This window comes from Polistes fuscatus, unplaced genomic scaffold (assembly GCF_010416935.1).
Source record: "Polistes fuscatus isolate 324 unplaced genomic scaffold, CU_Pfus_HIC Scaffold3, whole genome shotgun sequence".
NCBI classification, from domain to species: Eukaryota; Metazoa; Arthropoda; class Insecta; order Hymenoptera; family Vespidae; genus Polistes; species Polistes fuscatus.
In genome coordinates this window covers 5,564,599-5,582,758 of record NW_025113107.1, presented here as the reverse complement: position 1 = coordinate 5,582,758, position 18,160 = coordinate 5,564,599, and the positions used below count along the sequence as shown (strand labels likewise).

At 34.7% G+C, this 18,160-nt stretch overlaps 2 protein-coding genes and 1 long non-coding RNA gene across 3 annotated transcripts; 2 read left to right on the top strand and 1 right to left on the bottom strand.

The window, feature by feature from the left end:
- The first annotated feature begins 57 nt into the window (after positions 1-57).
- LOC122519796 (excitatory amino acid transporter 1-like) lies at positions 58-8,190 on the top strand. The gene is made up of 7 exons (XM_043639495.1): positions 58-652; positions 5,196-5,593; positions 5,813-6,007; positions 6,090-6,273; positions 6,344-6,772; positions 6,941-7,075; positions 7,165-8,190. Exons 1-7 carry the CDS (start codon positions 633-635, stop codon positions 7,304-7,306), a joined length of 1,503 nt encoding a protein of 500 aa, XP_043495430.1. The 5' UTR covers positions 58-632; the 3' UTR covers positions 7,307-8,190.
- On the bottom strand, positions 4,296-5,202 carry LOC122519797. Its single transcript, XR_006304368.1, has 2 exons — positions 4,635-5,202; positions 4,296-4,553 (listed from the first exon to the last, which is right to left on the bottom strand). It is a non-coding gene; the product is annotated as an uncharacterized LOC122519797 (long non-coding RNA).
- A 4,473-nt stretch (positions 8,191-12,663) lies between the features above and the next one.
- Positions 12,664-17,861, top strand: LOC122519794. The gene is made up of 10 exons (XM_043639492.1): positions 12,664-14,360; positions 14,697-15,199; positions 15,465-15,659; positions 15,756-15,990; positions 16,142-16,249; positions 16,316-16,391; positions 16,467-16,626; positions 16,703-16,899; positions 16,986-17,117; positions 17,548-17,861. Exons 1-10 carry the CDS (start codon positions 12,892-12,894, stop codon positions 17,692-17,694), a joined length of 3,222 nt encoding a protein of 1,073 aa, XP_043495427.1. The 5' UTR covers positions 12,664-12,891; the 3' UTR covers positions 17,695-17,861.
- Positions 17,862-18,160: the final 299 nt, after the last annotated feature.

Sequence of the window (18,160 nt, the reverse complement as noted above, 5' to 3'; positions counted from 1 at the left end):
GGTGGTGGTTCTGGTGCTGGTGCTGGTGGTGTTGGTGGTGAAGGAGGAGGAGGTTTTGGTGGTGGTGGTGGTGGTGGTGGTGGTGTTGGTGGAGGAGAGGATAGGTCGTAGTGGCAGGAAGAGATCGTCGTTATAGGGGGAGATCGCCATAGCTGATCGTACCACCCAAGGTGGCACAGATTGAAAGGCCCCATCAGCGTAACATCCTCTCGACAATTCGAAGCATTTCGCGAACCGCCGTTGTTCCTCTCTTTGATATCACCATTTTCATTTCTTTCCTTTCTCTATCTCTATCTCCATCTCCATCTCTTTTCTTTCTTTTTGTCCCATCTACTCCTTTATCCCATTTGACTTAAACTTGAGGACTCTCCCTGAACATTCGGAAGCAACAATTATTGGACACGTGAGAGAAAAGGAGAAATCTCCAACAAGAAAAAAACCCTTTTCTTCCTTTTTCTCCTCCACTGTTCCACCTCTCTTTTTCCTACCCACTCGATCTCGTTCTTCTCGTCGAGTAACAGCACGCATCAGACACTTCCGGCTTTGCGGAAGCGACGCTCCATGTGAACGACTGACGGGGATCACCTCACTTCTTTCACGACTCAATCCATTCATCCAACAACGATTTCGTCATGGAGACCGCTACCGAACTGTACGTATAACACCCTGTCTCTTTTCTCTTCGTTTACTTATTTCTCTTTTTTTTTTTTTTATTCATTCGCGTCATATACTTGAAATATACATAAATGTTTTTATTATTCTTAAACAAGATCAACAATATTTTCTTTTACTTCTTTTTAATCGTCTTTATCGTGCATATGTACTGATCTTTTCTTGTTAGAAAAGCATAAACTTCTCTCTTTCTATTAATTGACTCGTTCGTTCTTCATAGAGATAACAACGATTTATTCAGCTCTATCTCTCTTTTTCTCTCTATTAGAAAATAGAAATATTGCACAACTGCAACGCACGTGTAGTCCCGCATGGAACGAAGAAGTTACGTTGCTCCTCCTACTTCTTTTTTTTCTTTTTTATCTTCTCTGATATTTAAATTATATAAAACTCGTTCTCAAGTGTCTTAACCGTATATGTACAAGTGTGTTTTACGATTAGGTCGACTATCTATGCGCATTAAAAGAGTTTGTTTTTTCACGATTTCTTAAGTAGAAACGATTATTAGAAAATAATTTATGAAATTCTAGAAAGGACGGAAGGTAAATTACATGCACCTACCCCTTACGCGTAACGTCGACGTAACACGCTCTTTCTCGAGAGAGAAATTGTTACATAAAACATTGAATCCTTTTGAGACTCGACTCTCATAAAGAAGTTTTGATTTGATTTTAAGTGAGAATTTTGATAGATTGGGAAATATATCTATCCTTTCATTAGGTTCTTTGATCTATTGACTTACGTAACTTTAATGACGGACGTTACAAAAGGAAAAGTTAATCATTAAAAGTTATTCAAACAATAAAGTATTGTTGTTTGATAACGTAACTGGATATCAATACTCGATCAACAACCAAATTTCGAAATATTGTTCCACGAAGCACACGTAATACATATATATATATATATATATATATATATATATATATATATATATATATATATATGTATAACGTATATTTTCAATTCGATTAAATAAAATAGAGATACGTGAAATGACCGTTGATTGTGTTCATAGTTAAAAAACGCAACGTTTCTATCTGTTATTAGCGATTTTTTATGCTCGATAAAGTGTGAATAATTAGATGAGGTAATCGTAACTTATTAAATAAAAGGCTGCGTAATTTTCAATTTCACATTTTTATCGTAATTACACGGTTCCTTAAAAGTCAATTTAAAAATTTATTTTCATATCGAATCTTATGATTATTTTATTATCTTTATTATCTCGTTCGAACGTGTTGCGTTTTATTTTGTTTTTATATATTTTTTGGCACGTAAATGCAAGATGCTATTATTAATATTTGTATAGAGGCAATAAAAATAAAAATTGTAATGCGCATATCTTTGCAAACTGAGCGCGAACGATGATACGCATGCATGCGGTTTAATTGTTCACGATATCTGTAATAAACTTGTAACTATATCTTGTTATATATGTTCCGCTATGTAAAATGTAGTGTATATAACCGAACTTGATCCTCATTGGCCTAGAATATGTTATAATCTGTAAATAAAGGCGGAGATGTTCGTTTAAATTTCATTTTGACATCACTTATTCCTAAATATTAAATAGCGCATATAACAATGATTATAACAACGACGTACAATATTTTCTCGTACGACAGAACTTCCGCATTTATTTTTGTTAAATTATACAATGGGAGATAATACTCTTTTTTTTTTTGACCATTGATGTAATCAAATTTATTTGGAGAACGAGTTGAAATTAAAAATAAACATCAATTACGTATAAATTACTGTCGAATTTTGAAGAAATTTATGATCCATGCAACCGCATACAAAAACACTTGGAACAACCACGAAACTTGATTGTTTCAAACGTCTGTTTAAATGCGTACATTTTAAGAATAAATCATCTATTGAAACAAAGAAAAAAGTTAGCAAGGAGAGTACGAAGAATTACGATAAATCCCTATTCAAAATGACCACCTCCGAGCAGAATATATAAATGCGGCCTTGAACGAACATAAGCGTCCACGCATCAATAACAAAGTATCTCTCGCATGCTCGTATACTAAGCGTTGTTAGAACGCGATAAGCATCTTCGAGTTGGAACACAAATTTGTAAGACATCAACGAACGACATCAGCTACGAGAAATTGTGAAACTGTTCTTTTTCTTTTTCTTCCATCTATTATATATTGGATTATCTTTTTCTAAAGCATTCGACGAATGTCTCATCTTTGAAATATGATAATTATCAACGTGTCAAAGTAGAAAAAAGAAAATGAAGAATAAAGTTCTACGCCAATATTTGGCAGATCTTTTTCACCTTGGCGAACTTCGATTGGCAGGAAATTCATCCGGTTTGGCTGCTTTCCTAGCTCGTCTAATCTTCTCTTCCTTAGCTACAAATGTAAATAGACTTGTAAAGTTCAACACACAGTCTTTCTTTTTTCCCCCACTCCTTTTTTCTCTTTCTCTCTACGTACACACGTACATACATACATTCATGAAATGGGGGACTTAAAATTCGTAGAGTAGAAATGTAAAAAGAAGCATTCGAAGCATGTGGAATTTGTTTCGTCGGTGACCGAGAGACGTTGAAAAAATCAAATCAAATCAAATAAACACGTGTCCTAAGTGATCTTGTTTCCTAGTTCTAATTCAGTTTGTACTTTCGTAATGTAGAACTACTTTCTTTATTTCTTTGTTAACGAAGAGAAAAGTCTCTAATTGGGGGTCTCTTTTACTCTCATTTGTTCATCTTAACCGAATGTATTTGCGTTCAACACGGAGGGGTTCCATTGATCCTTTCTCAGCTTTCACGGGTATTCACCGATAATAGATGAGAGTTTGTTGCACATAGTATAGATACTACACGATCCCTCTGTCATTAATACATGTCACGAGACAGTAATTTAACACGCACGCATACACGTGTAAGCGATCAATCGTTCGCGAACGTGTCGTCACGTCCTGTTTTGTGGTTGCACGCATGGTCCAAGCTAATATCAAGGCAGATTCATAGACGTTTCGATCGATACAAATTACGATATCTTTCAAAAATAATTTATTTTTATTTTACATAACTATATCGATGGAATATAATATATTCTAACTATTTTCATCCTTTCGTTTCATTCGATCAAAACTAATCATATAATTTTTTTTTATCCACGTGGCATTAGAGAAGAATAAGAGATGTGCTATTAGACTTGACATCCGTGTAACCGTTTATTCGTACGCATGCCACCTACGCGCAATAAATGTCACCCATGGCCCGGACGACGTTTGTCCTACATACGTTTCTATATTGGTCTTTTGCGGAAGCAAGAATATTTTCATTTAAATATTATTGTCTTATATATAATAATCAGATCATCATTAACAATGAGAAATGAACTACACGAATTTACACGCATAGATATCCTTATGATGAGCTATGCTCCACAAAAGTTAAACCGTTTAACTTCATGAAGCTTATTGTTAGAATTGTAAAAATAGATATTCAATCGTAATCGCATATAAACTCGGTTATAAACATTGAAAGATTCTACTCTATACTGATATATATCGAAGAAATTTGTAACACAAAGATAAGAAATTTCATGGGGGGAGGAAGGGGGATCAAAAGAGAGAAAAAACAATTCACAAACTTAAAAATAATAAACAAACGATTTTTTTCTTGTTTTATAAGCAACATGTCATATTTTACGTACGACCTCGAAGAAACGCAAATCATTCAGTTTATACGATCCTAGCACATATTATAATTTAATGATGACAGCGAGACTTAAGCGAAGCATGCTCTTTTTATGGAATTTGTTTATTCAAGATACGCCTATGACTATTTCTTCATATATAAGAAAATCAAATATATGGAGGTAACGCAGTTATTTGTGTTATCTTTTCACCTGGAAACAAACTGGTATATAAAAATGTATATGAAACTTCTCCCTTTGTTTTATTGGAAACGGTTGAATATTGGATCTTACTACTTGCACAGTGTATATGGTTCGGATGGACCCCTAGAATTTAAAAAAAATCGGTGTCCTATTAACTTGGCTTTCCCTTTATAAGTCGTTAAAGATTTCTTCAATGTCCTCAATTCGTTGACATTCAAAGAGAATTCAAAGGATTCAATAATTTTATATATTAAATTCAATGCGCACATATTTAAAGTCGACGCGTGCCATTTGTTACGCTCATATCAAACACGTGGCCATTATGCATCGTCAGGTTTGATTTGATTAATCAATGAACTCTTTATCTCTGTCACTCTCTCTCTTTCTGTTTTACTATTTGCTATTCAAATAGATCAGAGCATGATTTAATCAACATATCGTTTATGATCGAACATATCGAATCACTATTGTCAAGTATTAGGACTGCGAACTTAGGATTCTTTTCATTGACAATAGATAAATCAGTTTTTCAGGCAAACCATTTCATAAGAATTGTTTCACATACTCAATAAAAGAATTATTTATTTTTATTTTTATTTGGATGACTTGTCTACGAGCTCTCTAATTTAACTTGTAAATCATATTTTATAGATCTCCTTTGTCTGGCCCGGAAAAACAAGGTAGGGTAGAAAGGACCTCTTATTATCCGCAAGAGCCAGGTAAAAGGCCGCAAACAAGGAAAGAAAAGATACAATCATGTCTGAAGCACAATGCCTTGACAATGTTAACCGTTGGTGGCGTGGTCGGTGGTGTTACCTTAGGAATAATCCTAAGAAATTCCCGAACCGATAGATTTACAAACCGTGAGGTCATGTATATCAATTATATCGGCGATCTATTTCTAAGAATGCTCAAGAGTTTAATCCTGCCGCTCATCATGTCAAGTTTGATCTCAGCTATTGGATCCTTGGACCTATCTCTCAGCGGTAAAATCGGTGCACGTGCTATTTCATATTACATGGTCACAACGATTAGCGCTGTTGTACTCGGTTGGTGGTATTTTTTTCTCTATGAATTTTCACTTATTCCATTAACATGTTAAACGCCGAGCCTTAGATTTTCCGTGTAAGCCGCATCTGTCACCAATGATCGACATTCTTATCTTTCTACGGCTGGCAGATCATCGTGGCCTATACGGAAAGCTTAACAAGAGACTTGGCGCTTAACGTGTTAATGTATTCATACTAATCATAATGTATTTTTTTTAGGTATTATTCTGGTCGTATCTATTCAACCAGGCGTAGGCAGTACTGCTAGTCATGCTGAAAAAGCTCTTGCTCAAAATTCATCGACCGTTGATACGCTATTGGATTTAGTTAGAAACATGTTCCCTCCGAATCTGGTACAAGCATGTATTTCTCAAATGCGTACAGTAGTTAAGAAACCCGTGGACGGTGATCCAGGTAAAATATAACTGCACTTATTCTTTAGAAATTAATACTCATTATAATTCAAATTTGTTATTTCTTTTTTCGTTTTGTATAGACGATATGGATAACTGGGACTTCACCGAAAAGGACATACCTGGTATGAACATCCTTGGTTTAGTCGTTTTCTCAACCGTATTGGGTATCACTCTAGGGAAAATGAGTCAGGAAGGGAAACCGCTTCTTAATTTTTTCGAATCCTTGTCAGGTGCCATGATGGTAATCACTAATTGGGTAATTTGGTAAGATCTTGTATATAAATAATAAAAGTTTTAGTAGAATCAAATAATTTTCATTGATGTCTCGTTCCAGGTTGTCACCCGTCGGTATCCTCTTTTTGGTAGCTGCAAAAATCGTAGAAATGGAATCGTTGGAACAAGTGGTCGCTCAACTTGGCATGTATTTTCTAACAGTTCTAATCGGCCTCTGTATTCACGGTTTCATCATATTACCTGGATTGTATTTTGTGATAACAAAAAAGAATCCCTATCGTTATCTATCCAACTTGGCACAAGCATTAGTCACTGCATTTGGTACATCGTCAAGTTCCGCGACATTACCAGTTGCTATTAATTGCCTCGAAGAAAGAAACGGCATTGACCCACGAATAACCAGATTCGTATTACCGATTGGAGCTACGATTAACATGGACGGTACTGCTTTGTACGAAGCAGTAGCCGCAATTTTTATAGCGCAAGTTCGCGAAGTCAGTCTCAGTTTTGGACAACTAGTGGCGATCAGGTAAAATTTTAATTAATTTTCTTTTCTCTTAATTTTAACATTTTACAACAAAAATAACTTATTTACGTAACCCATCACAAATGTGAACACTATATGATATAGTAATTACAATCATTAAAAGAGAGAAGAAAATAGAAACATTTCCTTTGACTCTATCGACTTTTTTAGTATTACTGCAACTGCCGCAAGTATCGGAGCAGCTGGAATCCCGCAGGCGGGATTAGTTACTATGGTGATGGTTCTAGACACAGTACATCTTCCATCGAACGACGTCTTCCTTATTCTTGCGGTTGATTGGCTATTGTAAGCGCATTCTTCTTATTATTTTTTAATTTCAAACGATCTTAACAAATATTCTTTGACAAGTACAAAAACTTTGTTGTCATTTTCAGGGATCGCTGTAGGACGACTGTAAATGTTATGGGAGATTCCCTTGGTGCAGGAATCGTTAATCATTTAAGTAAAAATGAATTATCGGCATTACCGCAACATAGACAAAGTCAAAATGGAGCAGATCACACAATATCGATATGAAATGTGTAAGTGTGTTCACAATTCGAATACAATAATGCATTAGTAGCATTTATTGGCAATTATTTTGCGATTTTAATATAGTCGTTTATTTAATTATAACGTCAATTCCAACGAATTTCCAATTGTGACTCATTTTGTTGTTAAAATAAATCTATTAAAGAAACGTGACTATTCATTGGCTATCTGCATATTGTTTTTAATCAACAATGAATAACAAAAATTGTAACGAGAAGAAATATATATAAATATGTATATCATATACATCATAACGATTTACGTAAAAAATCACGATTATTATGTGCGATCAGTAAAATACTGCCTATCTTATTGGAGCTAGTTATTTCAAATGTGTTCTCTCTTTTACGTAGCATTGATATATATTTATATCGGAAATTGTAATAACATTAATAACAGATCGCGATCAATTTATTTTAGGATCGTTATTATACGACTATTTTAGATTTTGGATTTAGTGTTAGAAAATAAATAATAGTAATATAATAACGACAATAATTACGATAATACTCGTTTCTTGAATTACTCAATAGTGTTCTATAGTCTACTTGTCTGATTATAATATAATATATATAGTATATTATTTTGAATCAAATACGTAGGTGAGCTGATAATTTTTCAGCCTTACATAGAAACAATGTTTTTTTTTATCAAAAAAAACTTTTATTTAAAAGAAAATAAAGATCTTTTTTGTTGAGGCTCAACATTTTTCAACCCACCTATGTATATTGATCTTGGTTCCAACATTATTATCATTAAATTGGTATATTTATGTAAAAATATAACATACATTTGCTGAATGACAAAGATAATAGGTTTTCTATACATATATATGTATATGTATACATAAATAAACTTTGAAGAACAAATTTCAAGCTATTTAAATAAAGTTCTAATTGCAGTATTTTTCGATCCTTGCTAATTGCAATGATGAAACCTATAAGCTTACCTATTATGATTGGATCAATGCATATATATACAAATGCACGTGCAGACGATTGAATATAGTATGGTATTGACTTTACTAAATTTAATAATGCGAAATAATGTCCATTCCATGGTATAATGTTAAAATGTATAGTAATAATATATGTTATCATATTATTAATTTGTCCTATTGTAGTTATGATAATAAAAATATTCAATTATAAGTAACATAAACTAAGATAGAAGAAATAATATTGGTGTTATTAAATATTATTAATTTAATGAACTCTATTGTGCGTTAATCATATTTTTGTTATATTCTAAACTAAACAAGAAATGGACAGTTTAAAAGTAACGTTAATTGATAGTTTATAATTGATTGGTAAGGAATATATACGACAATTAATATATATGTAATTTATAATTCACATTTTCTGTATAAAAAATAGGATCTGCACCTTTACTTATATAAATATGTCATAGATGCAAAACTAAAAATCATGTACAGTCATCTATATATATAATAAAAAATTATTGTGCTTACATACAAATTATGTTACAATTATAGTCTCTTACTGAGTTAACGTGAAGACGAATATTTTTTAATATTTATGTTTGTATAAAAATGAATAATGATATATTTTTGTTTTGTTTTTAGTAGAGACAAGGTCACTTAGAATATTTACGGGCGAAATCTTACCTTCGATTATCAATAAATTAACTTTATGTACATTATACGTGTAATTTAGTTTATTTTCATTTGAGAAAATTATAATTTCAAAAGTTTTTATTCACAAAAGTATTGTACTTTGATTTCATTAATACTCTGTTTATCATAAGACTGAATATCTTTATATAATATCTAAATAGATATCCATTGTATCACGTATTATTTGTTTCGACCAATCGCAACATTGATTTTAGTTTTAGAACCAATCAGCAGCAATATCCGTCGATATTAATCGAAATTGAAATTGAAATGTTTAAAGGAAATATGAACAATTACTTTCATATATAATAAAACGTGTAAAAAATAATAATGTTGCTTTTATAACATATATATATAAATGCTTGTGGTGACGATTAATAAATTTGTTTTTCAGTGTTTGTAATGATTGGTACATTTTAGTACACGTAAGAATGTATATCCAATCATAGCTAACGTTTAACGTTGCGCTGCAATATTAGATTTAGTCCACCAATAGAAACGTTCGTAGAGCAAGCTGTTAGAAGTGCCATTGGTGCGTCTGATACTACGTTGGACTATGAGTTAGAAAAGCTTTCTTATTGGTTGTAATACCAAAAGAGAAAAATGAAACGCAATAAAAAATCAAAGAACGCATTTCTCTTTTCATTTGGAAGATCATTGCCTCCTTAGCGTTAGATTAAAAATAAAAAGACGGAGCGCATCGTGATCGGTCGTTAAATAGTTTGGACGAAAGGCTTGGCTCGAGTTGCCGAGCTGTAATAAGATAAAAGCATCGACAGTAGCCGCCCCGGTTCGGGCGTTGCGCGAACAAATCTTCGATTTCATTGGTCCGCTATACCAAAGGCCACATCCGGTAGAAGCACCGCAGTATTGGTCGAAGCCTGCTTCGACAACGACCACGGCAAACTCGAGTGAATTTTGTACACATTGCCGACAAATATCTCTTGTTATATTACGTCCGACGTCTTGTTATAATCGTCGATGATTCATTTGCAAAGAAAGGAAAAAAAAATTGCAGCATTTTCCCAAAGTACGAAGACTCGGAATGAAAGAGGAACTAGTGATACGAGGAGCCACGATTACGAGCACACACGCGCGTCGCCACTAACGAAAACGGGTGAGGGATTATTGTGCTGTTTGGGTGTGACATCAAGGTTTACATTAAATATATTTCGACCAAGTTCTATCTTTTTACTGGAGTGCGCGAAGAGCAGTGCGTGGTCGCACAGTGCCCTATGCGTGACGGTTATCCGCTTCGTCTCGAATAACGCGGCCGTGCTTCGTGCATCTTTTCCTCTTCCTTCCCTGCCTCCCGCGCGCTCTCCGTCTCTTTCTCGTTCTACCTCTTTCCCCCACCCCGTCCTCTTATCCATTGGTCTCTCTTTTTCCCTCTCTTTCTCGCTCTCTCTTTTTCTCTTTCTTTAGGTGACCGCGAGCGCGGGGAATAAGAGACGAAAGAGCGTTCGTACGTACTTTGTTAGTTGGGAAGAATCTGAAGGGGAACTTCCTCGAGGCTGCGTGTTGCTCCGCCATTGCACGGTAGAGAGCGAAATTATCGCTAAAGAAATACCGCCAATTTTCTTTATCCTTCGCGTGCTTTCGTTCTCTTTCTCTTTTTTCTGTCAGCTCTCCCACTTTCGCCCTTTCTTCCTTCCTTCTCCGTCTGTCCGAGTTTAGATACTGTTCCGTGTACGCGCGTAACGTTTTACTTTCGTATCCACGGTCTTGCCCGACGAATCTACGAACGAATCTACGGAGGAAGGAAGGAAGGAAGGAAGGAACGAGGGAGCGAGAGCACGTTCGATCGTCCGTTCCCGACCCCGCTAGTTCCTCCTCCTCGTTTCGCCTCGCCTCGCCTTGCCTTGCCTTGTCGTCTCCTAATCCGCGCGTACTTCGCGCGTACGTGGACGTTGTCCGCTTATGCGACAACATCAACGGCGATGCCGACCATGACGTTTATGTTAATGATGACTACGCTGATGAAAATAATGTAGACCGTAGTCGTTGCTAGTGCATTATACGAGTCTTATTACTTTTTTCTTTGTGCTCCCTATGTGACGGAAAGTAAAAGAGAGAGAAAAAGAATAAGAGAAGGAGATAGATAGAGAGAGACAGACAGAAGGGAGAAAGACGCGAATCTTGCGCGTCATTATGCAATAGAGAGAAGACGGTGGCGCGAGTGTATACGGAAAAGGATTTCTTCTTTTTATTTTTCTACTTCTTGTTGTTTCTTTTGTTGGGAGTGATAGAGAAAGAAACATAGCGGTTGGTGGAGGACGCGCGGCATGTCTCTTTGTGTATCCTCTTAAACCGTAACGAAAACGTTTATTCGGCTTCATTGTTCAAACAGAGAGATCACGTGGAAATGCGTCGGAACGCTCAACGTGACGCCGTCTCACTCCTTCGATGTTGATGATGATGTCGTGTTGTAATGTATCATCGTAAAATAGGAGAAACAGTACCGGTGGTGATTGTGACGACGACAGCAACGGTGGTGGTGGTGGTGGTGTTGTTGTTGTTGTTGTTGTTGTTGTTATTATTGTTGTTGTTAATAGTGGTGGTGGTGGTGGTGGCGGCGGCGGCGGCGGCGGCGGCGGCGGCGGCGGTGGCGGTGACTGCGATTACAATTGCAGTTGTAGCAGCGATAGTGGCAGTGCTGCTGCTAGCAGCAGCATTGGTGGAGGTGGTGGTGGCAGCGACGACGACGACGACGACGACGACGACAACAACTATGACGCCGACGCCGACGCCAGCTACGATCACGATTTACGAGCAATCACTAATTCTGACAGCCACGAGAATATCCTCATTAGCCTTTTTTTAATATCCTCGTCTAGCATTGTTATTTTACTTTCACGACAGCTCGAAGATATTATCGTACCCGAAGGGTATTAATGAAACTTTTCTCTACCCAGCTCTTTAAACTGCTCTTCGCGCGCATCCTTTTCTTTCCCATCGTAATATTATTTTTTTCAATTCAAGTTGGCTGGCAATTGACTATCCTCTTATCGCACGGTACATGCTTTTTTGCTTTAGAATTTTGCAAAGGAAGAACATTTGGAGCAAGGCGAGAAACGCTCCACTGCGCAATATTCTCCCACCGTCTTTTTATTTTCGATTTTGGGAGAGAGATTTGAACACGAGAGGGGAGCCCTACGAGTAGACTTATTCGTTTACTACTTTGGAAGGCTACTTTTTTTACAAGACTACATTTTGTCCTCTTCTGTTCCCTGTAACTTTCTCACGTTGGAATCGCCGTGTCATCTTTTCGCTGTCTGAAGAAAGATACGACGTCGATCGTGGAAAATGGAATAATACAAGGCGAGTTTATTTTTCATTTTATAGAATAAAATGCGTTTATCTTTGAACAGAACTTTTACTTTTGATGATTAAACACCGCTATCGGGTCTTCATCAATCTTCTCTTATCTTACTAAGTGTATATTTTATATTTGGTACGATCTTTTGACTTTAGAAATTAAATGAAAAATAGTTTAGATATTTGTACAAATATCAATAGTTTGATATTGGCCAAAAATTAATTTTGTAGAGTTCTTTATTGATATATGCATTTGTCCAATGAATTGCGAATATAGCTTATAAATGACCCAAAAAGTATAAGATGCAATTAAATTTGTACGTTGTAATCCTTAGATTCGATAAAAAGCTAATGGAAAGTGTTAAATTTGTATTTTTTCTTTTTGCAGGACTTGTAATATACTTTCTATGAATACTTAACACAAAGATGACACAATTAAGTAATTGGAATAACAAGAAATACAAGGGTATATGGTCTATGACTGAAGATACTAAAACATTAAAGAATTATTAATCGAAGAAAGTTAATGTTTTAAAGAGAAAGAAAAAACACTGGAGATCCTGGGAAATTTGTAACAAAAGATAGAGCCAAAGATTAAAACTATAATGATGAATGAATGGGAGTAGGTGAAGTAGATAAAAAGAGCAAGCATTGGCGCACGTGGGAGCCTCTGGATGTCGAGGCTGCAGTGTTGGCAGTGTTGGTGGCAGTAATGGCCCCTGCTCTGACAGAAGACGGTCCTCAACAGCCTGGAAATTTGCTCCAATCTCTACCAGCTGTGGGGTTTTTATCCCCTGAGCAGGCTACGCAGGTCTGTCGCGATCGAGAAATTTTGGCAAAGTTCGTTGTATCCGCGAACGTTCAGCCATCAAAAATCGACGAGCAGTACCTGCATGGTGTATCTAAAGATCTTATTCGTTATGTTATTAATTCAAATTACACCAATAGTCTTGACAATTTATCTACTTACTCACACAGCTCTGACTTGATCTTAAGGGAGATTTTTACGGAGCAGGACTGTAAACGGCCAGTGACGCCGGACAGTCCCAGAAGAAAGGAGACTGATACTATAATGAACGACCCATCTATGGGTGATCAGGCGGACAACATGGGCTTCTTGAAAACGAACGACGATTTATCTTTGGTGGAATCTGCTACTGTTGAAGGAGATAATAAAAATTTGGACGTTGATCAAATAATGGCTTTTGGTACAGAGATTAATACAGACAACGAGCAGTGCAATATAAGTACTGTCGGTGATATTGGACAAAATGTTGAAGAAATTCTTCAAGTTATTAAATCTATAGAATGCACTGGAAATGCTGAAAATAGTGCTGGTAGTTCTGAACCTGTACAAGGTTCCATAGACAATGTGGACAGCGTAGAAATGTTTCCAATCCCTGAAGAAGGATTTTCATCCTTTGCAAGAGACTTACTTACCGATGCTGATGTAATGAGCCTTTGTAATGAAAATATTAATATTCCAGAGACAGTAGACCAGCAAAAAACCAATAGTTTACGTTTACAACAAGAAACTGTTGCGCAGAAACAATTTGAAAATGAGAGGAAGTGCGCATTTTTACTTAGAAGACTGAGAAAGCTTCAAGCACGGCTTGTTGGCAGACATGTTGCTGAAGAGAATACAGGTGTGCTTGAACTTGCTCATCACGGTGTTAAAAAGTGTTTATTTCAAGAATTGGTCAATATTAGTTCCAAATCCAATGTCAGAAATTTTCCTGAAATTAGTGGTAGTTTGAATTTATTTTTACAAAAAGTTGAAAAGATGTGTGTTACTCAAAGTAATAATGCGCATCGTCAACGTTTTTGTTATCGTTATTTTGGTGGTGGATCACGTGATAATTTGGGCAGTACATCTGGTAGTAATGGTAACAGAACGTCAGTTTTTGGTATGCCTCAAGTTAAACTCAACAGTGAAGAAATTGAAAGTGTGGCAGGACCTTTAGCAACACAGTTACATATTGTAGAATCTAATTTGGATTCGGATTGTACAGCATCTAGTAGTGGCGGAGAAAGCTGTGATGAAATGCAATCATTTAATAATCCGCATCAGCAGCAACTACCAATGTAAGTAATTTTAATTTTTTCACTTATACAAAGAAAAGTTTAAGATACTGCTAATCTTGTATAAGATTTCAACATTCCATCGAATATTCATTATTCTGTTTTTAGAAATAATCTATGATTATGTCTTTTAAACAAAATGTCTTAATTATTATCATATATTATAACGAAAGAATTTATAAGATCACAAGGCACAAGTGTTTAGAATATTAAATAAACGAATTAACATTTTACTACTGAGACTAAAAACTATATCAAGATTATTCTATCCATTTATCCTGCAAATAAAATCTTATAATCATTAGGATTGTGTTCTATTATAAAATATTTTATTTGTAGATCTAAAAGAGCAGCATGGAGATATTCTCAAGACCGTGCAGGTATAGCATCAAGGTGGATCTGGTTGCAAGCACAAATATCAGATTTAGAATATAAAATTAGACAACAAAATGATATCCAACGTCAAGTTAGGGCATTAAAAGGCTTGGTTATACTTGACAATGCTGAAACAGTAAATGGATATAGCGGTGTTTTGCCTGGTTCTACTGGTCGATATAATTTATCTGAAAATGAATTATCAGCTAGCAGAACTCGTCCATTTTTATGGAATTTTTATAGAAAACGAAAACTATTACAAGTTGAAAGGCTACACGAATTCTCTAAACGTGCGGCTAAAGCATCCACAGTAAGATGTAACTGTGATCATACACTGCCTGCGTGTGCTTTGTGCACAGGAAGGCTAGATCCAACTCAAACACAAGAATCAATCGAACAGCTTTCTGTTCAAGAGAGGCTAGCACTTATTGACCCTTGTTATCATCCAGTTCTATCCTTCCCAGATGGTAGGTGAATAAAATAACATTTCAATAATTTACACTGATTTAAATAGGTAATTATGAATAACTGATTGTTTTATAAAATCTTTCCACTTAGAAAAACAATTTTTGTTATGCTTTTATTAGTGTCATTCGTTTATATTACTATTCATTACTTATTTAGTTGTACTGTGCAAGGAATGGATAGTAATCATTTTGTAATTTCTTTTTCAATAATTATTTTCTCCAAATTATAAATTTTTATTTCATTCAGAATTTTTTTTTTTGGCAGATATTGTTCAAGGAACTCATTTAGAAGCTATTATGAAATCAGCTGAGTGGCAACAAAAAATGCTAAGAGGAAGTACGCGTATTACTCGAATAAAAGATAAAGATAGTAATGAAAGGAGAAACAAAAAACTTCCTGGACATAGAGCAAAGTATACTGCACGTTTAAAGCAGTCTTCTTCTAGCATCTTCACAGCACGTATGTTTCAAAATACTTTTTAAATTTTAAAACTGATTATAACTATTTGATTTATAGCTTGTATATTAATTTGTTCATTCTTTTTTTTATATATAGGAATTAAAAAAAAGATGTTGAAAGGAAAGAGGAGTAGACTAGGCCACGAAAGAAACGCAAATGGTTTAAGCCGGAAAAGAGTACCAAAATTGCCAACCGAGGATTACGAAGAAGTTAATGCGCTTTCTGGTTCCAGTAAACATTCATCTCCAGTGCCTTCTCCATTACAACAACATACCAATTCTACACTGGAAAAAAATTCAGTAAAAGAAAGAAATTCAACTTCGCATCACGGGTAAAATAAGATATAGAAAATATTTGATGTATTTGTTTTTTCTTATATGTTGTATATGGTGCGCAATTAATGCAATTAACATTTTATTTAATAAACATTTTATTTAATTAACATTTTATTTAATATTAAAGGTTTTATTTAACCTTTGCAGGCGTTTGAGACAAAACTCTTACGATATAGACAATATTGTCATCCCGTATAGCGTAGCAGCTTCAACGAGACTTGAAAAATTACAATACAAAGAAATTTTAACTCCAAAGTAAGTAGAAATTGAACAAAAATGTTTATATATATTGGAATTATTAATTTTAATATTATTTTAAAGATGGCGATTGTGCGAGAATCGACCAAAAAGTGACGTAAAAAATGGTATTATGCATAGGCCTAGTCAAGACAGTGATGTAAGTATACTTTTGAACACTGAATAATTATTTCGATTTAAATATTATATTAAAAGTTGTTAACGTTATTAATAGTTTGAAGATATGTCGGATGAGACAATTGCTTTGAGACATGAACGAAGTGAACGAGAAGAGAATAAACGTTTTATGACGTATCTCAATACACCACATCAAACACGTATTCGTCACAATCGTCGAGCAGACAGTAGGGCAGACAGTGGTGCAAACACACCAGGTATGTTTTCCCGTTTAAAATTGGTAAATTAATTTGATAATTTAAATTGTCTTTATATTGAATTTGTTATTTTTAGATCCAATGTCTCCCCACGCCAGTGACTTTGGTGGAGATGTTACGTCTCCGATCATATCTCCACCTGCAACTCCTTTACAAGTACAAGAGACAGAACATCAACAACAAAATTTGGATACACACCGACGTCGTGCCATATCCGTTTTAAGGATAGGAAAGGACGACGTTGGAACTTCTTATAACGAAGATGAGAACGAGGTAGAGCAGAATATTCTACTCTATTAAAAAAATTCATTCAATATATAATTCATTATATTTACTAACATGAATGTGTTTCAATGTAGATTTTACCTTATGAACCACGCGTATTTCCACTGTCCGAGGAAATTTATGACAAAATGGTCGAAGTAATGCCAGATGGACATTGGCAAACTTCATCGGTATCTTTGTGCTCTCGAGACGAAGAAAAAGACGATGTATGTATATCGTTTAAAAATAATTTAACATGAGACACTAATTAAATTCTTTTTGATAAATTAATATTCGAGTATTCGTACTGTGATTATTAATATAACTTTGAGCCAAATTTCATGGCTCCTCGAGGCTACTTCTGGTAAGCAGTTCCAATTGATGCTTTCTAATATTTAACATATTTTCTTTTAATACATATTAATAGATATAGTAATTTATAAAAGAAATAGCGTTTAAATAATATGCCATTATATTTGTCAATATCGTTAGTATTATTTAGTTTATCTTCATTTATATCTGAATTATTTTTTGCTGCTGCCATATCTATCTGTTGAAAAATATCATTTTTATTCTATCTGCCTCTCTATATTTTCTATACGCCAAGTTTAAATTTTAAAGACTATTTAGGTAGATTTGTCTACATTTTATTTCTAGGATGGGGAATTGGAATCTCCTGAATCTGATTCAACAGAATCTGCTTGTTGTGACATAGAAGGAGAGGATCCTAATGATCCTGAATGGACGGTAGCTGACAATAGGGATACTGAAAAGGAAAGAATACGTCCGACTGCTAAAAGATAGGATAAAGGTTATAAACAATACAGTACATCATCTACATCGTGTCGTTATTATATGCAGAAGCTACCTGTCAATTGTTATATATACCTGCCGGTCATGTAATATGCACCTTAAGTTAATGGTATTACGAATCTGTAAAGTGTATTATAAATATAAATTTTATAACTTCATTTTGCTTAAATCAATGGAAAAACCTTAATTGTTTATTTTTGTTTTCAAATAATAACTATTTTGTCTAGTGTTAGAATTGTGCGAATGTAATTGCTTTAGCAAAAAGGTATATACATATAAAAAAAAAAAAAAGAGTATAGAGTATATACGCGTGTAATCTTCACTAGAATGTTATGTCTCATTTAGACTTTTTAAAGTTAGAAGAATCTCACAAGATGAATCAGTTTTCACACTGACGGACGTGTATTTAAATCATATGAAATTTATAACAAAGTTAATTAAAGACGATTGAAATATT

Bases quoted from the DNA above. Each gene is read 5' to 3' on its own strand.
- LOC122519796 (XM_043639495.1), top strand. From the start codon at position 633: ATGGAGACCGCTACCGAACT. The intron at 5,594-5,812 runs GTTGGTGGTATT...TATTTTTTTTAG, and splicing joins GATTAGCGCTGTTGTACTCG to GTATTATTCTGGTCGTATCT. The intron at 7,076-7,164 runs GTAAGCGCATTC...TGTCATTTTCAG, and splicing joins CTTGCGGTTGATTGGCTATT to GGATCGCTGTAGGACGACTG.
- LOC122519794 (XM_043639492.1), top strand. From the start codon at position 12,892: ATGGGAGTAGGTGAAGTAGATAAAAAGAGCAAGCATTGGCGCACGTGG. The intron at 16,250-16,315 runs GTAAGTAGAAAT...ATTATTTTAAAG, and splicing joins AAAGAAATTTTAACTCCAAA to ATGGCGATTGTGCGAGAATC. The intron at 17,118-17,547 runs GTATGTATATCG...TTTTATTTCTAG, and splicing joins GAGACGAAGAAAAAGACGAT to GATGGGGAATTGGAATCTCC.